The sequence below is a fragment of the Cetorhinus maximus genome, chromosome 15 (genome assembly GCF_964194155.1).
Source record: "Cetorhinus maximus chromosome 15, sCetMax3.hap1.1, whole genome shotgun sequence".
Classification (NCBI taxonomy): domain Eukaryota; kingdom Metazoa; phylum Chordata; class Chondrichthyes; order Lamniformes; family Cetorhinidae; genus Cetorhinus; species Cetorhinus maximus.
The window spans coordinates 105,544,516-105,562,298 of record NC_135893.1 but is presented as its reverse complement, the minus strand read 5'-3'; the positions used below and the strand labels follow the sequence as shown (position 1 = coordinate 105,562,298).

The 17,783-nt window shown below is 41.2% G+C and overlaps 1 protein-coding gene across 1 annotated transcript in view; it reads right to left on the bottom strand.

Moving 5' to 3' along the window:
* xylt1 (xylosyltransferase I) overlaps positions 1-17,783 on the bottom strand; it is a 284,788-nt gene that overhangs the window by 152,770 nt on the left and 114,235 nt on the right. Inside the window, exon 2 of the mRNA XM_078559151.1 lies at positions 795-1,302. Within this exon, the coding sequence (XP_078415277.1) occupies positions 795-1,302 (508 nt within the window). The remainder of the gene's footprint in view (positions 1-794; positions 1,303-17,783) is intronic.

The following is a 17,783-nucleotide window of genomic DNA, read 5'->3' as shown; positions in this document are numbered from 1 at the left end:
GTTAATGTAGACACTAATAACTAGGGCATTTCCAAATTAATTCTGAGCATGTTAGCATTCTGTGACCTCTTCTGAACACCCACGTAGTATCACATATAAGCTGTAACAATTTAATAACACAGGTTTCATCATTTCATCCATGCCTGTTCTTTAGATCAAACAAATTGTTTGTGCAAATTAATTTATCTAGTAACAGTATTCAAAAAATCTGTGGGATTAATCTTACTAGCTAGAGTTTATAATTATTTTTGTGTCATTATGTTTTGCTGCTTAATGTCATAGGTATAGTATATGGTATTAGTTTAACAGTAGACTGCGAGACAAAAAGCTTAATATTTTAATCAACTACTGAAATGCAGCTACATGAAGGTTGGATGCCACAATGCTCCAAGTTTAACTGTTTTAACTTTGCAAGGTGTGATATTCTCAAGGTTACTTGGAAGCTGGCAGGGATCAGGTCTATCTTTCTTCTCTCCCTCTGGAAGTAGGAGCAATTTTCTTTTGCTGCAAAACCTTTTTTGTAGATTGAAAACCATCAGCTTTATTCTTATTGTACTTCTTTTTGAAAAGTGATATGGAAATTTCCATGTATGAGAGTATATCTGAAGTGTGACACAGATGTATCAAAATTGAAGAGAGGGAGACCAAGAGAGAAAGTGCGAGGGAAAGACAGAGAAAGAGAAAGAAGAGAGAGGTGGAGAGGAAGACAGACAGACAGAAAGATAGAGAGAAAGCTCTTAGTCCCTCACGTTGCTTATTACATTAACAACTAGATTTGTATCAGAGCTCCTTACCCTCCAATGGACACAATCGAGGTACCTTTTCCGGCATTAACTTTCCATCTTTATGAAGGCAATAGAGCTCAGCAATCTCCTGTCGGCAATGCTTGCTTTTAGCCCTGGAGAGTGCTGACAGTGCTTCCTTGCCCGATATCTCACATCTGGGAGTCTGTTCATAATGGAATTCTTGAGAACCTTTTCCAATCACCCCACCTTTGTACAAGCTACCAGTCTTGTAGCTTGGTGGCAAATTGCTGGCATTTTTGACCTTATAGTTCCCATACTTCAGGACTTCATTGGTGTTCTTCCCCAACAATGAATGGTCCTTGGCTTTGCCCACCTGTTCATTCTTGGTTTTCTGCACAATTGGTGCTTTACTTTTCACTTCCGACTGCAACTTCTGCCGTTGCAATCTTGGCCCAAAATTACTATTGTCAATATTTTCAAAGTCTTTCGGGACAGAGTTTTCATTATTACTGTCGATCCGGTTTTTTTCCTTTGGCTTGTGAGAAAGAAGCACATCCTGGGGGAAAAAAAGACACACAGAAACCAAGCTGTTAGTATCCAAAAGCTAATCCTTTAGCAAATTGATAAGTAGGGTAACTAAAGAACAAACTTCACTTTCAAGCTTTTTGACACTCTGGAGCAGATGCTCCTGTTACTACATGTGGGTATATTTAAATGGCCAACACACAGCACTTGGAGGAAAAAGGGTGTAGAGGATTATATAATGATAGTGAAGCCCACCCAATTTATCATTAAATTATGGACAGGAAATTGGTTAGGATGTTACAGCTGTATGATCCTCCTCACCCCATTTATATTTATGGACTGTGCCTAGCTGGTCCAATATGAACAGACAAATCTACCACTCACTACACAAGTCCCTCACCATAACTTTCTGAAATGCATGCAGTATTGGTGATGAAAAAAGTGCTAAGTCAAATCCTCTGTATGGTTTCTACAGTTCTTATAGAGGCCGACTGACTTTAGGTATTAATGCAGTAAGCTGCACAAGCGGAGTTCAATTTCATATCACATCACAAGACAATTTCTACACAAAACATTTAATTTTGTCTCCGCACTGCACTTAACAGAAAAACAGGGAAATAATTAAAGGGGCTGAATAGCGTAAAGATTACCTCATGTGCCTGTTTTCACAGAAAATATCAAAGCAAAAAACCCAATATTGAAAGACATTTAATTCATTTTGATACAAACAAACCCAGACAGACACAGCACTTTTGACACTAATATACACAGTATACCACTTTTGCAGTCATTTCAGTCAATCAATTTTAAATGATTCATTAATTACATCTCTGTTCTTAGAATCTTGAAAGGCACTAATCGGTCAGAATGTCATCCACCCAGCCACGGGGAGCACGGGAAAATATTATTTATTTATATATCATTTAGACTCCTTCTACCTAATTGGATGCTGAACGGTCTTGATAAGGTGGACATTGAAAAGATGTTTCCTATTGTGGGTGAGTCCAGAACAAGGGGGTACTGTTTTAAAATTGGGGTCGCACTGTTAGGACAGAGATGAGGAGAATTTTTTTCTCTCAGAGGGTTGTGCAACTTTGGAACTCTCTGCCTCAGAAGGCAGTGGAGGCAGGGTCATTGAATATTTTTAAGGCAGAGGTAGACAGGGAAGGGAATCAATGGTTATCCGGGGTAGATGGGAATGTGGAAATTGAAACACAGGAAGATCAGCCATGAACTTATTGAATGGTGGAGCAGGCTCGAGGGGCCGAATGGTCCACTCTTGTTCCTATTTCTTATGTTCTAAGCCTGGCAGAATAGTAATGATCATAAACTCAAAACACGGTTTACTTTCTTTCTCACAGAGATACTATACCATGTGAAAGATATGAGTATTCAACACCTCATTTATTTGAAACTGTATAATATACTTTTGAGTGGGAAGGTACTCCATTTTCTAGTTGGCTTTTAATATATCTTCATACTCAGATAATCATGGTAATATATAATAAAATATCTGATTGCCAAATAATGTAATTAAACAAATTCAGTTGGAAAAGCCAGACTTTGTCATGTTATATAATTCTCCTACAGTGTTAATGGGGAGGGCTTTTCCCTGATTGGGCAGGCTAAGCAGGGGAAGCCAACCACCGCCTGCAATCGGGGCCAGACCGCGATTTCATGCTGGCGAGCCAATTAAGGACCGTCCAGCGTTAGTCGCACGCTGCAGCGCTCAGCGCTGCCTGTGCGGGCGACGGGGGGGAGGGCAAGCGGGGAACTTTGCACATGCACACGGTTCACACAGGAAAAGCTCCCTGAGCCACAGAGCTGTCTCAGGGAGATGAAAAGTTTTGAAAATTAAAGATGAAGATTTCTAAAATGTTATAAAACATGTCCCCTCGTGTGACTCTGTCACACGAGCAGGGGCATGTTATTAATTCAATTTAAAAATTTATGTTTTATTTTTATTTGCTGTTGGAAACATCATCCCTCCTGTGGATGAGGCTTCCTAAAAAAATGCAAAGGCCGCTTTGACCTTTTCACCTGTCCGCCAACCGCAAGGTTGGATGGGCAGCGGAAAAATTCATTCAATTACCCTTTTAATGGCCTTAACAGGCCGTTTAATTGTCGGTGGGTGCACCGCCGACTCCAGCGAGCACCCGCCAACTGAAATATCGTGCGAGTGCGCAATGACGTCGGGACCCTTACCCAACATTATCGCAAGTCATTTTATGGTCGGTTGGATTGGGCGCACGCCCGCCCGATGAGCGGAAAATTCTCCCCAATGAATTATTTTCGAGTCCTTTAATAGGCGTCATCAGTTCATTAAGTTCCGTCCCCAGAACAGGCTATTTGGAGAACTCTTACTGCTGTGCTATTCTTATGGTTCCTGCGGGAAGTCCGTTCTGTACAGTTCTTGAAACTGTGAATCGAGCACAGCATTTTCCAAAGAGTTTGAAATAGTTCTTACTAAGGTTATGACAAAAATAATGAAGTTGCGAGCTCAATTACATCAAAGTCTAGTTAACTATGAAGAAGACTCGCTCGCAGGGCACACTGGCCTACTCCTGCTCCTAAGTCCTCTGCAAGACTGTATGTGACTTGCAATGGTAAAATGGGCAAATACAAGTTAGATGAAATTTAAACCAGGGAAATATAAGGTTACACATTTTTGGAGAAAAAAAATAGGAGGACATATGCACGAGGTGTTAAAAATTTAAATGGAGTAGAGCAATGTGCAGATCTTTAAAAGTCAATGGACAAATTGAGAAAGCATTCAAAAAATGCACATGGGATCTTTGGTTTTATAAATAAAGATTTGAATGATTTGCATTTCTATAGCATCTCATGTGACTTTTTTTTATTCATTTATGGGATGTGGGCTTCGCTGGCTGTGCCAGCATTTATTGCCCATCCCTAGCTGCCCTTGAGAAGGTGGTGGTGAGCTGCCTTTTTGAACCACTGCAGTCCATGTGGTGTTGGTACACCCACAGTGCTGTTAGGGAGGGAGTTCCAGGATTTTGACCCAGTGACAGTGAAGGAACGGCGATATATTTCCAAGTCAGGATGGTGAGTGCCTTGGAGGGGAACTTCCACATGGTTGTGTTCTCATGTGTCTGCTGCCCTTGTCCTTCTAGATGGTAGTGGCCATGGGTTTGGAAGGTGCTGGCAAGTCACTGCAGTGCATCTTGTAGATGGTACAAACTGCTGCCACAGCGTGTTGGTGGTGGAGGGAGTGAATGTTTTTGGATGAGGTGCCAATCAAGCAGGCTGCTTTGTCCTGGATGGTGTGGAGCTTCTTGAGTGTTGTTGGAGCTGCACTCATCCAGACCTCAGGACATCTCAAAGTGCTTTACAGCCAATAAAGTACTTTTGCACAGTTGTCACTGTGGTGACGTAGGAAACAGCAAACTCTGACAAACAGCATTGCGATAACAACCAGGTTTTTTTTTAATCCAAACTGATGTTGGGTGCTGGACAAATATTGGCCAGGACATTGGAAAAAAGAGAGTGAAAGTAAACATAGGAACATAAGACTTAGGAGCAGGACTAGGCCATTTGGCCCTTCAAGCCTGCCCCACCATTCAATAAGGTCATGGCTGATCTGAAGAACCAACGGGTAAACTAATGCAAATTGCTGATTTGGTTACAGTAAAAATATTGTACCCAGTTTTGAGCATCATACTTTTGGGAGAATGCCAAGGTCACGTAGAAAGCATAGACAAGGTTTACTGGCATAGTAACAGACCTTTAATTACGATGAGGGGACTGGAGAATCTGGGGCAACTTTTAACCAGAACAGAGAAGGCTAAAAGGAGATCCGATAGTGCTCAGAATTACGAGAGGCTTTGATAATGTACACATGTAAAATTTATTTCTATTAATCAGTGAGTCAATGGCGAGATGGCATAATTTTAAGATCATTAAAATAGCAAAGTCAGAGATTAGATTTTTATAAAAACCATTGTTGTTGGAAAATGGAATGTCCCACCAGAAACAAAAAGTAGCCAAATCAGAATCCATAATATCTTTAAAAATGTAGTTAAATATCTGAAAAGGAAAATTTAGACTTAAGGGTAGGAGCAGGGAATAGGACTATATGGGTAGCTTTTTCAGCCAACTAGCATTTGGCACAAAGGGCCGAATGATTTCCTTTTGCACTGTAAAATTCTCTGATCCTATTTATTGCTGAGTCCTCCTGATTTATAGACAGAGAACTGAACAGCTTTTTTAGAAGGATCCAAAATCACTTCAAAATAGAAGGTAATTTCTGCAACACATCTTACTGAACAAGTGAAGAAAACAGCAGCAATTCCCACAGATGATTATTGCTCGCAGATCATCCACTTCAAATCATTGCCAAGTCTTTGAGTAACAATGGGCTGGATTTTACTGTCAGCGACCGGGCGGAACTCCCGACGTCACCGCGCCCCGTTTAAATTTTCAGGAAGGCGGGGGCGCAGCAAAATCAGCTGTGCGCCCGCCAACCTGTCAATGGCCAATTGAGGCCATTGACAAAGCAATTAAAGTAATTAGTGGACCTGCCCGTCCAACCTTAAGGTTGGTGGGTCGGCCAGGAGCCCCGGAGGGAAGTAGGAAAAACATGAAACCTCATCTACAGGCGGGATAAGGTTTCACGTAGGGTTTTAAAAATTTTAATGAAGTTTTTTTGGAAATTATGAACATGTCCCAACTCATGTGACATTGTCACATGAGGGGACATGTAAGGGAATTTTTTTTTCTCTATTTTTAATATTTTTGAAAGTACAGGAGATCTCCCTGAGGCAGCACTTAGCCACAGGGAGATGAATGCACTCTTTCGTGCGCATGCGCGAAAGAGCGCACTCTTGATTTTAGATATTCCCCCCACCCGCACAGGGAGCGCATAGCGCTTCCCTGGGGACGTCATGCTGGGCAGGCCTTAATTGACCCGCCTATGTAAAATGGCGCCGCGCCTCCAATCGGGGGCGCCAATTGGAAGTGCACTTGCCCATCAACTTCCCCTCCCCCCAACGGGGGGAAAATCCAGCCCAATGTGTTATTCGCGTGGTCAGGGGGAAAAAATCCATTTAAAAAGCCTTCTGAGTTGTGAACCAAAGGCCAAACAAATTTCAACCAACAGAGAAAGAGTGAGATGGGAGTGACTGCCCTTGACATCAAGGCCACATTTAACCGAGTGTGACATCAGGCAGCCCTAACAAAACTGGAGTCAATGGGAATCAGGGGGAAAACTCTCCGCTGGTTGGAGAAATACCTAGCACAAAGGAAGATGGTTGTGGCTCTTGGAGGTCAATCGTCTCAGTCCCAGGACATCGCTGCAGGAGTTCCTCAGGATAGTGTCCTAGGCCCAACCATCTTGAGCTGCTTCGTCAATGACCTTCCTTCCATCATAAGGTCAAAAATGGGGATGTTCGCTAATGGCTGCACAATGTTCAGTTGGCACAATTGCACAATTGTCCATGTCCAAATGCAGCAAGACCTGGACAACATCCAGGTTTTGGGCTGACAAGTGGCAAATAATGTGACCATCTCCAACAAGAGAGAATCCAATCATCACCCCTTGATCTTCAATGGCATTACCATCACTGAATCCCCCACCATCAATTTCCTGGGGTTTACCATTGACCAGAAACTGAGCTGAACTAGCCATATAAATACTGTGCTACAAGAGCAGGTCAGTCGCTAGGAATCGTGTGATGAGTAACTCACCTCCTGACTTGCAAAGCCTGTCCACCATCCACTAGGCACAAGTCAGGAGTGTGATGGAATACTCCCCACTTGCCTGGATGAGTGCAGCTCCCACAACATTCAAGAAGCTCGACACCGTCCAGACAAAGCAGCCTGCTTGATTGGCACCACATCCACAAACATTCACTCCCTCCACCATCGATGCACAGTAGCAGCAGTGTTACATCTACAAGTTACATTGCAGGAATTCACCAAGGCTCCTTCGACAACATCTTCGAAACCCACGAGCACTACTATCTAGAAGGGCAGCAGATAGATAGGAATACCACCACCTGGATGTTCCCCACCAAGTCACTCACCATCCTGACTTGGAAAAATATCGCCATTCCTTCACTGTTGCTGGGTCAAAATCCTGGAACTCCCTTCCTAACAGCACTGTAGATGTACCTACACCACATGGACTGCAGCAGTTCAAGAAGGCAGCTCACCACCACCTTCTCAAGGGCAACTAGGGATAGGCAATAAATGCTGGCCAAGCCAGCGAAGCCAACATCCCACAAATGAATTTAAAAAAAGACCAGCACAGAAACAGCTGGCTTTTGATCAACCTTTGACTCTAGTGCTGACATAGCTTCAACTTGCAGCTGCGTCCAGAATCAGAGGTAAGTTCTACACTGTTACTATGAATGAAAGCTTCCAATTATCACCTGAGTGCAGGTCGATTGAAAGGTAGAAAATAGCGGTTTACAACAGCCATACTATTTGTAATATATTTGCAGCACAAAAAGAGACTGGTGCATGTACATTGAGTTCAAGTACCCAACTGAAACTGGTTTATTCCAGTTTACTTAAATACATACATACACAAATGGACACAGGAGAATGCTATTACATTCCACCCTGCTTAATAAAAAAGTGACACAATGTTCAAATTCTGTACAACTTATATACATTTCTTGCTTTCCATTTATTTACAAATCCAACTTAACCACTGGTTTCCTCTTCCTACTAGAGTATCTCCTTTCTTGACCCAAACTTTCAAATCTTGGAGAAGGACCTTGACCCATTTTGGACCGAGTCTGAGGAGAGGTTTTCTCCAATAAAGACTGGTTTTGCCCTTGACCTTCAATTGAATTTTCCACTTCATCAGGCATGTCTGTCTGGCTCTGACTCCGATCTGAACCGGTTTCAGGCACAGCTTGTGTTGCAGTAACTATTGGTACTCTACTCATATCCCAACTACCCAATTCATCAGACTCATCCCAACTCCCTTCTTCTTTGTGAACCTCTGAAGGTAAAACATGACCTATATGTACAATCCTAACCATTACATCACCAAACATATTGACAAAATATATGCAAGGAGCACATTTTTACAACTCTTCCTGGTAACCACTTCAACCACTTATGATGATGCCCTTTCACCTTAACTATTTGGTTTGACTTCAGACTTCTTTCTCTCACTCTAGCCCTAACGTGGCTCTCTTTCTCCCTGGATTGTTTCTCTTCTACTGATTGTGTAAATGTGGCTTCAGCATTGAAAACCTCGTTCGTGGCTACCTTCCAAGAAACAACCGAGCTCTGAACTAGAGTCCTACGGACTCAAAGGTTAACTCTGTTTCTCTCTCCACAGATGCTGCCAGGCCTGCTGAGTTTTTCCAGCATTTTCTGTCTTTATTTCAGATTTCCAGCATCCGCAGTATTTTACTTGTATTTTAATTCTGCCAGTAGTAGGGCGAGGTAAATAAACCAAAAATTCACCAGTTTGTGATTCAATACCATCTGACGTTTCTTTCAATTTGTATCTAGCATTTGCTTAACAGGAGATCACTTAACAAGAGCACACTGAACAATTTGTGCTGTGTGCTCTGCTGTTCCACTTGGAGCAGGGATGATACAGTGGAACTCTAGTGTGTTTTAACCCATTCATTCTCATGAATTTTACAAACTCTTCGGAACAAAAACTGAGGTCGGACACAATTTCCTCTGGGAACCCGTAAGCAGCAAACAAACTACCCAAAATATCTGGAGTTTTACTCGTTATTGTTCGATTCATTGGAATTACCTCTCAACCCATTCTGAATGGCTATCCATAACAAAGAATAGTTGTTGCACTTCAAATTCTGCAAAATCTATGTGCAGCCACTGCTACATTCTAGCTGGCCATTTCCATAGTTGCCAAGGTACCAATGGTGGCTTCTTTTCTACTGCTTGACATACTCTACACTGTTTCACTGTGTCTTCCATGTCCTTATCTAAGGTAGCTTCTCACTAGACTCTTTATCAAGCTCATCCCTAAGTGTTGGTCATGGAGGTTATATTGCAACTGCGATCTGTACCTTACAGGAATTACAACCCTGGCTCCCCACATAATACAACCTTTATCAACTGACAACTCATTCTTACACATAAGAAATGGCCTGATTTCTAAATCCAGTATTTGTGTTAGCCTCCAATTTGCGATATAGTTGTATACCATTGTCAATACAGGGTCCCTCCTAGTTGTTCTACCAATGCCATCTGCTGTGACTGGCAACTCATCTACATGTGTAAAGAAAAAGACACCTTTCCTGTTGGACTCTACCTCTGATGGGGATGGTGATCTAGGCATCGCAGCGGCATCACAATGATCTTCTGAATGTCTGTGCTTAATGTCGTACTGATAAACAGGCAAAATCAAAGCCCATCTCCACATCTGGGTTGCAGCTAAAGTGGATACTGGAGACTTTGGATTCAAAATAGCCATCAGTGGCTTATGATCAGTTCTAATTGTGAAACTATGACCTTTACAAGTATTTATGAAATCTTCTTACTCCAAAAATCAAAGACAATGCTTTACATTCTATCTGAGCATAATTTTGCTCACTGTCATCAAGAGTCCGTGAAGCAAGTGCAATTGATCTGTCCTCACGATTATCCAACACATGAGATCACAGCACCTACTCCATAAGGGGAGGCATCACATGCTAGTTTAATGTTTTTGGACACTTTGTAATGTACAAACATTGTGCCATCTACCAACTGACTTATACACAACTTGAATGCTTTGTCACACTCTCTTGTCCAATTCCACAGAACACCTTTCCTCAAGAGTTCATTCAGTGGGTGCAATAAAGTTGCCAAATTTGATACAAATTTACTGTAGTAAATCACTGAGCCCAAAAAAGATCTGAGCTCAGAGATATTCTGAGGGTGTGGCGCATTTCTTACTGCCTCAGCCTTACTCTTGGTAGGATGTAACCCAAATACTCCACAGAGTTTTGAAACATTTCACATGTGTGTACCTTTGGCGCAATTCCAGGCTTTTTCCAAATGTTGGAGCACCTTATTCACCCTGTTGTCATGGGTCTGTCTGTTTGGAACTGAAAGAAGTATGTCATTCAAAAGCACACCACTCCCTGAATTCCTTGCAAAATTTAGTTCAATACCCCTTGAATAATTCCGGGGTTGAAGAAACACCAAATAGCAGCCTATGAAACTGATCGATCCATGTGTGTATTAATAGTCAAATATGACTTGGGTCAATATGGCTCAAGTTGCAGATAGGCATTTGTCAGATCTAAATTTGAAAAAATCTGGCCTCCTGACAACATTGTGAACAGATCCTCCAAATCTGGCAAAGTATCGGGTGGATTACATTCCAGTACCAGCTGTACAGGTGTACTTATAATTCCCACATATTCTTACACTGCCATCTGACTTGGTACTACCACTATGGGTGTAGCCCAATTACTCTGTTCCACTTTAGAGATAATGTTCTCAGTCTCAAGTCTTTTTAGTTCTTGCTCTACTTTTTCCCTTAGAGCATAGGGCACTGGATGAGCACTGCAATAAACTAGTCTTGCTTTCCTCTGAACCTGTACATCGGTCTTTTCTCCTTGAATAGGTTTGCTGGTTTCACTAACTACCTTAGGGTACTTGGCGATCAAGTCATCTTGCATTGTGAATTTCCCATCTACATGAAATAGCTCGTTCCAGTTTAACTTAAGCGCTGTTAGCCACGTCCTTTCTAACAAGGCTGGTTTTTCTCCCTTCGCCACAATGATGGGTAATTTTGCACATTAATCCTTGTATGTAACAGGAACTGACATGCTTCCCATTATGGGAATCTTCTCTCTTCCGTAGCTTTGTAATTCTATGTGCGATATCTACAGTTGCTAGTGGCTCAACTTTTCACGGTATAGCAATTCAGGAATTACGCTAACTAATGCCCCTGTGTCGATCTCCATATTTACCGGAGCTCCATCCAACACGACTTGGACTACGATACTCTGTGAGTTTCCACTGGACTTCCTTGTGCTTTGGATCGTATGTGCCTTAACTGACCCCTCATGGACCAGCTCCTGTTCAACACAGTGACTGCTGTTTCCCCTAGCTAGGGTTTTCTCTGTTTACAGTCCTTTGACATGCTTTAGCAAGATGACTCTTCTTGCAGCTGTAGCCTTCAGAAATGGGGAATTCTGTGCCCAATGTTGGTGTAGGGACAGGTAACAGGACTTTGTTGTACCACTGCTACTACCAACGGCCTTCATTGGGGTCTTAACCAGCTGCAGTTTATTTACTTCAGCAGATGATCCTCAGTTGTCAACTCTGACTTCTCTCGAGTCACGTTCCACCATGCCCATGGACAATGTTGTTTGGAAAGCCATGTCGAAAATTAACTTTGACAATGTCAGCAACTTACTGCAAATGCGTTCACTTTTTGAATTGCACATAAATCTGTCCCGCAGTGCTCCCTCTTGAAATTCTCCAAAAGTACAATTAACGGACAGCTTTTTCAACGCCACGATCTAGTCTCCAATGTCCTCACTGGGCAACTGATACCTTGTTCCAATCCTCCACAAGTGGAAATATTTCTCTATGTCTAACCTACCAATAATCTTCATTATTTTAATAGCTTTTACTGGGTCACCTTTCAGCCTTCCCTTTTGTAACAAGAGACCCCAACCTGATGATCATAACACTCTCAGTTCTGGCAATAGAATGTCCCACCAGAAACAATAGTGAAATGAGAATCCATAATACCTTTTTTAAAATGTGCTTAAATATTTGTAAAGGAAAATATATCTGTTGGTCCCTCTTATCTTTTTTGCACCTTCTCCCGTATCTCTGGATCCTGTTCATAAAATGGAGACTAGAACTGTGAACAAGTGTGGTCTAGCCAAGGTCCAATACAAGCTATCACCGATGACTTTGAAAAAGGAGGTCATTTGAATTTGCTTGATCAGCAACAATAACCTCAGTGACCTCAATATAAAAAAAAAGGGCTTGCTAAAGTCAGAATCGAAAGCAAACACTCAATGAATTTCAAAACTCTTCAGCAAATCAGCAGTATCAGTTGGCAGTTTTACTAACTGCTCTCTTTTGTTCTGCCTCCAGTTCTCCCTGCCCTGTGCTTTTTAAAATTTGATCTTGAGATGTGGGCCAGAGGGGCAGTTTTTATTGGTTATCCATAGTTGCCCCGAGGACACTAAAGGTCAATGCCTAAATACATTACCGCAGTCGGCAGTTTAAGGTCATATAAGGTGTATCACAAGGTTCAGGACGACGGTGGAAAATGACAATGGTCAATCCAGAGTAAGAATAATCAACTGGTATAGAGTGGACTTCAATGGGGCAAGAATGGAGCTGGATCGGATAGACTGGAAACAAAGTTTGGCGGGAAGAACAGTAGCTGAACAATGGGCTACCTTCAAAGAGGAGATGGTTTGGGCACAGTCAGGGTACATTCCCTCAAAAGGGAAGGATAGGACAAACAAATCCAGAACTCCCTGCATGACAAAGAAGATAGAAATTAAGTTAAATAAGAAAAAGTGTGCTTATGACAGGTGTCGGGTAGCAAATACAATTGAGAATTAAGCTGAATACAGAAGGTTCAGAAGGGATGTGAAAAAGCAAATACAAAAAGCAAAGAGGGATTGTGAAAAAAGACTGGCAGCTAACATAAAAGGAAATCCCAAAGTATTCTATAAGCACATCAATAGTAAAAGGGTGGTAGGAGGAGGAGTAGGGCTGATTAGGGACCAAAAAGGGGATTTACACAGAGGCAAGAGGCTTGGCTGAGGTGTTAAATGAATACTTTGCATCTGTCTTTACCTACGAGACAGATGCTGCCCAGGCCATGGTGACGGAGGAGGAAACTCAGTCACTAGAAGGGTTTAAAATTAATAAGGAGGAGGTATTGGATTTGCTGTTGGTACTTAAAGTTGATAAGGCACCAGGACCGGATGAGATGCATCCAAGAATATTGAAGGAAGTGAGAGTGGAAATTGCAGAGGCACCGACAATAGTCTTTCAATGTTCCCTGCATTCGGGGGAGATGCTGGAGTACTGAAGATTTGCAAACATTACGCCCTTGTTCAAAAAAGGTTGTAAAGATCTGCCCTGCAATTACAAACCAGTCAGTTTAACTTCGGTGGTGGGGAAACTTCCAGAAACAATTATTCAGGATAGAATTAATAGTCACATGGAAAAATGTGGATTGATTCGGAAGAGTCAGCATGGATTTGTTAGAAGAAAATCGTGTCTAACAAACTTGCTGGAGTTTTTTGAAGAGGTAACAGAGATGGTTGATGAGGGAAAGGCTGTTGATGTGGTGTATATGGACTTCTAAAAGGTCTTCAATAGTGCCACACAACAGACTTGTGTGGAAAGTTACAGGCCATGGAATAAAAGGGACTGTAGCAACATGGATACAAAATTGGCTGAGGGATTGGAAACAGAGAGTAATGGTTAATGGGTATTTTACAGGCTGGAAGGTTTGTAGTGGAGTTCCCCAAGGGTCGGTATTGGGATCCTTGCTTTTCCTGATTTTTATATATATATATATATATAGATATAAATGATCTAGATCTTTATAAATGATCTAGATCTTGGAGTGCAGGGGACAATTTCAAAGTTTGCAGACGGCACAAAACTTGGGAGAATTGTAAACTGTGAGGAGGACAGTGTAAAACTTCAAAAGGACATTGACACATTGGTGGAGTGGGCAGATAGGTGGCAGATGAAGTTCAATGTGGAGAAGTGTGAGGTGATACACTTTGGTACAAAAAACATGGAGAGACAGTATAAAATAAAGGGTACTATTTTAAAGAGTGTTCAGGAGCAGAGACACCTGGGTGTATATGTACATATGTCATTAAAGGTGGTAGGACAGGTAGAGAGGGCTGCTTCTAAAACATACAGTATTCTAGGCTTCATTATTAGGGGCATAGAGTATAAGAGCAGGGTGGTTAAGATGAACTTATATAAGACACTGGTTAGACCTCAGCTGAAGTATTGTGTACAGTTCTGGGCACCACACTATATGAACGCATCAGAGAGAGTGCAGAAGAGGGTTACGAGAATGGTTCCAGGGATGAGACACTTCAGTTATGAGGAAAGATTGGAGAAGCTGGGACTGTTTTCCTTGGAGAGGAGAAGGCTAAGAGGAGAAGCTTTCAAAATCATGAGGGGCTTGGACAGAGTAGATAGGGAAAAACTGTTGCCATTTGTAAATGGATCAAGAACCAGAGGGTACAGTTTTAAACTGTTTTGAAAAAGAAGCAAATGCGAGGTGAGAAAAATCTTTCACGCAGTGAGTAGTTAGGGTTTGGAATGCCTAGAAATGTGGCAGGTTCAACTGAGGGATTCAAGAGGGCATTGGATGATGATTTAAATAGAAACAATGTGCAGGGTAATGGGGAAAAGGCAGGAGATTGGCACTAAGTTAAAACGCTCAGAGAGCCGGCGCAGACACAATGGGCCAAATGGCCTCCTTCTGCACCTTAACAATTCTGTGATTCTGTGATTTAACAAGGCACCACTAGGAATAAAGCATCTTTCTGATCCATTGGTTTAGCACGAATTTACCAGCTGGCACATCCTTTGGATTTGGTTTACTCAGAATGCTGAGAGTTTAACTTTCCTAAAGTTGCTTATTTACTGACATTTCAAAGTAACATCTTACATTTGAATTTTACAAGTCGGCCCAAGGTTGAGAACATTTAAAAGCCACCTCTGTGGAATAACCTGACATCCTTCCAAAGCTGTCATAATTAAACATTACGGACTCAAACTAAAAGAAAAGAGACATTATCAAATGCAGCAAACCACAGGATTCCATTCTGCACACTCAATCACATATAATGGTAACATTTGGGAGCTTTTAAATACATGTGAAGAAAACGGATGAAGTGAACTCTCTCACACAATACAGTGAATATTGCCTGCACTCCGTATGATTGAAAGTGCTACTCTAGATCACAATGGGGTGATGTACTGGATTTCAAGTTCAATTTTTTCAGCCTGATGCTATTTCCTCTTAAAAAAGCTCTTTTTTTTTCCCCAAGTAAAAGACAAATTATACCAAACGTTAAAATTAATAGTGTTGCAGAAGCAGTGGAGTGAGGGAAAATAACTCATCAAGTAATTTCTCAGGGCCCAGAATCCTAAGTTGATTTACTGCGTTATTTTTCAAACTCCACCATTCCCAAATCAGTAACACTTATTTATCCCCTTTATTTACCGTAAATTAATTTTATTTTTTACAAAAGTTCTGCTGCTTATAACTGTACGTGACCCAAGCAGATGTATCATATTTTACCATTTACTCAACACTCTGTCTAATGAAAAACTGAAATAACTATATTCAACTTTATTTCAGAAAATTAATCAAGCAAAAGAATATGATATTTTGTAGCTACTCTCAAAGATGAAGGTGGAAAAGTGCACACCAATAGTCCCCAATCAACATATTGCAAACTGCAAAGCACTCGTGATCAGGAGCATTTTCTTCTCTCTGCGAAATACCTCTAAGTTTATTTGGGCACTACACTATTAAATAAATATTACTGATTAACAATACATTCCATTATATTTTATCTCAAAAAACAAAAATTAATTTGTGATTAAATTTTGCAGTAATATTGCTTTACAAAAATCTCACTTGGAAAGACAGACAAAATGGCAAAGGAGGAGGTGGAGCCCTGAGAGTAAAGGGTGACATTAGGACATTAGTGAGAAAGGATCTGGTCTCAGAAGATCCAAAATTAGGATCAGCATGGGTGTAAATTAGGAATAGCAAGAGTTAGAAAACGCCGGTGGGAGTAGTTTATAGGCCCCGTAACTATAGTTCTACCATTGGGCAGAGCATTAAACAACAAGTTTAATAAAACATGAATAATTGTGGGGGATTTCAATCTTCATATGAGGCAGCATTTTATGGCCCCATCACGACGGGGGCGAGGCCGGAAAATGGGGCAGGCCATTCAAAAGTCCACTGACTTCGGCGGTGGGAGAGGCCGTAAAATTCTGCCCACAGGCTGGGACAATCAAATTGGCAAGAGTGGTCTAGAAGATGAGTTTGTAGAATGTTTTTGTGACAGGTCCTTGGATAAATATGTTGTGGAACTGACTCGGGATAAAGCTATCTTAGATCGAGTGTTGTGTAATGAAGCAGGGTTAATTAGTAATTTTGTAGTAAAAGATCCGTTGGGAAATAGTGATCAGAATACCACTGAATTCCACATTAAGTTTGAAAGTGACACATTCCAATCGCAAACAAGAATCTTAAACTTAAACAAAGCCACATATAGGTATGAGGGGACAACTGGCTAAGGTTGATTGGGTAAATAGACTTAAAGGTATGGAGGTAAGTGAACAGTGAGAAACATTTAAAGAAACCATTCAAATGTTCAACAAAAATACATTCCACTGAAAAACAAAATTTCAGCAAACAGGACCCATCCATGGCTCACTCAGAAAGTTAAGGATAGTATTAAATTAAAACAAAAGGCTTACACTGTTGCAAAGAAAAAAACAGCAGCAAGTCTGAGGATTGGGAGTGTTTTAGAAACCAGTAGAGGGCCACCAAAAAGTTGATATAAAGGGAAAAAATAGCTTGAGAGTAAACTGGCCAGGAATATAAAAACAGATTGTAGGAGTTTCTATAAGAATATATAAAGGAAGAGAGTAGCTAAAGTAAACATTGGTCCCTTAGAAGCAGAGACAGGAGAAATTATCATGGGGAATGAGGAAATGGCAGAGGGATTGAACAAATATTTTGTGTCTGTAGTCACAGTAGAAGGCACAAGTTTCAAACCCGAAATTGATGATAACCTAAGGGCTACAAAGAGTGAGGAAATTAATGTCAGCAGAGAAAATGTATTGGAGCAACGTTAGGGACTAAAGTCCAACATTTTGATAGGATTTAATTGCCTATATCCTAGGGTTCTAAAAGAGGTAGCTGCAGAAATAGTGGCTGTGCTGCCTATGATTTTCCAAAATTATTTAGATTCGGGAATGGTCCCTTTAGATTGGAAGTTGGCAAATATTACACCATTTTTCAAGAAAGGAGGGACAGTAAAAACTAAACTACAGGCCAGTTCACCTAACATCAGTTGTTGGGAAAATGTTGGAATCTATTATTAAGGAAGTCTTAACAATGCACTTAGAAAAGCATTGTACGATTAGGACAAATTAACATGGTTTTACTATTAGAGTTTTTTGAGGATGTAACTAGTAGGGTAGATAAAGGGGAACCAATAGATGTAATATACCTGGATTTCCAAAAGGCATTCAGTAAGGTGCCACACAAAAGGTTAACAGACAGGATAAGGGCTCATGGAGTTGAGGGTAATAATTTAGCATGGATAGAGGATTGGTTAACAGATAGAAAGCAAAGAGTGGACATAACAGGGCTTTTTCAAGTTGGCAAGCTGTAAATGGTGGAATGCACAGGATCAGTGCTGGGGCCTCAGCTATCTACAATTTTTATTAATGACTTAGATGAAGAGAGAGAAAAAGCAGCGAGACTTCATAAAATGTACAAGAGGGAGAGAGCAGTGA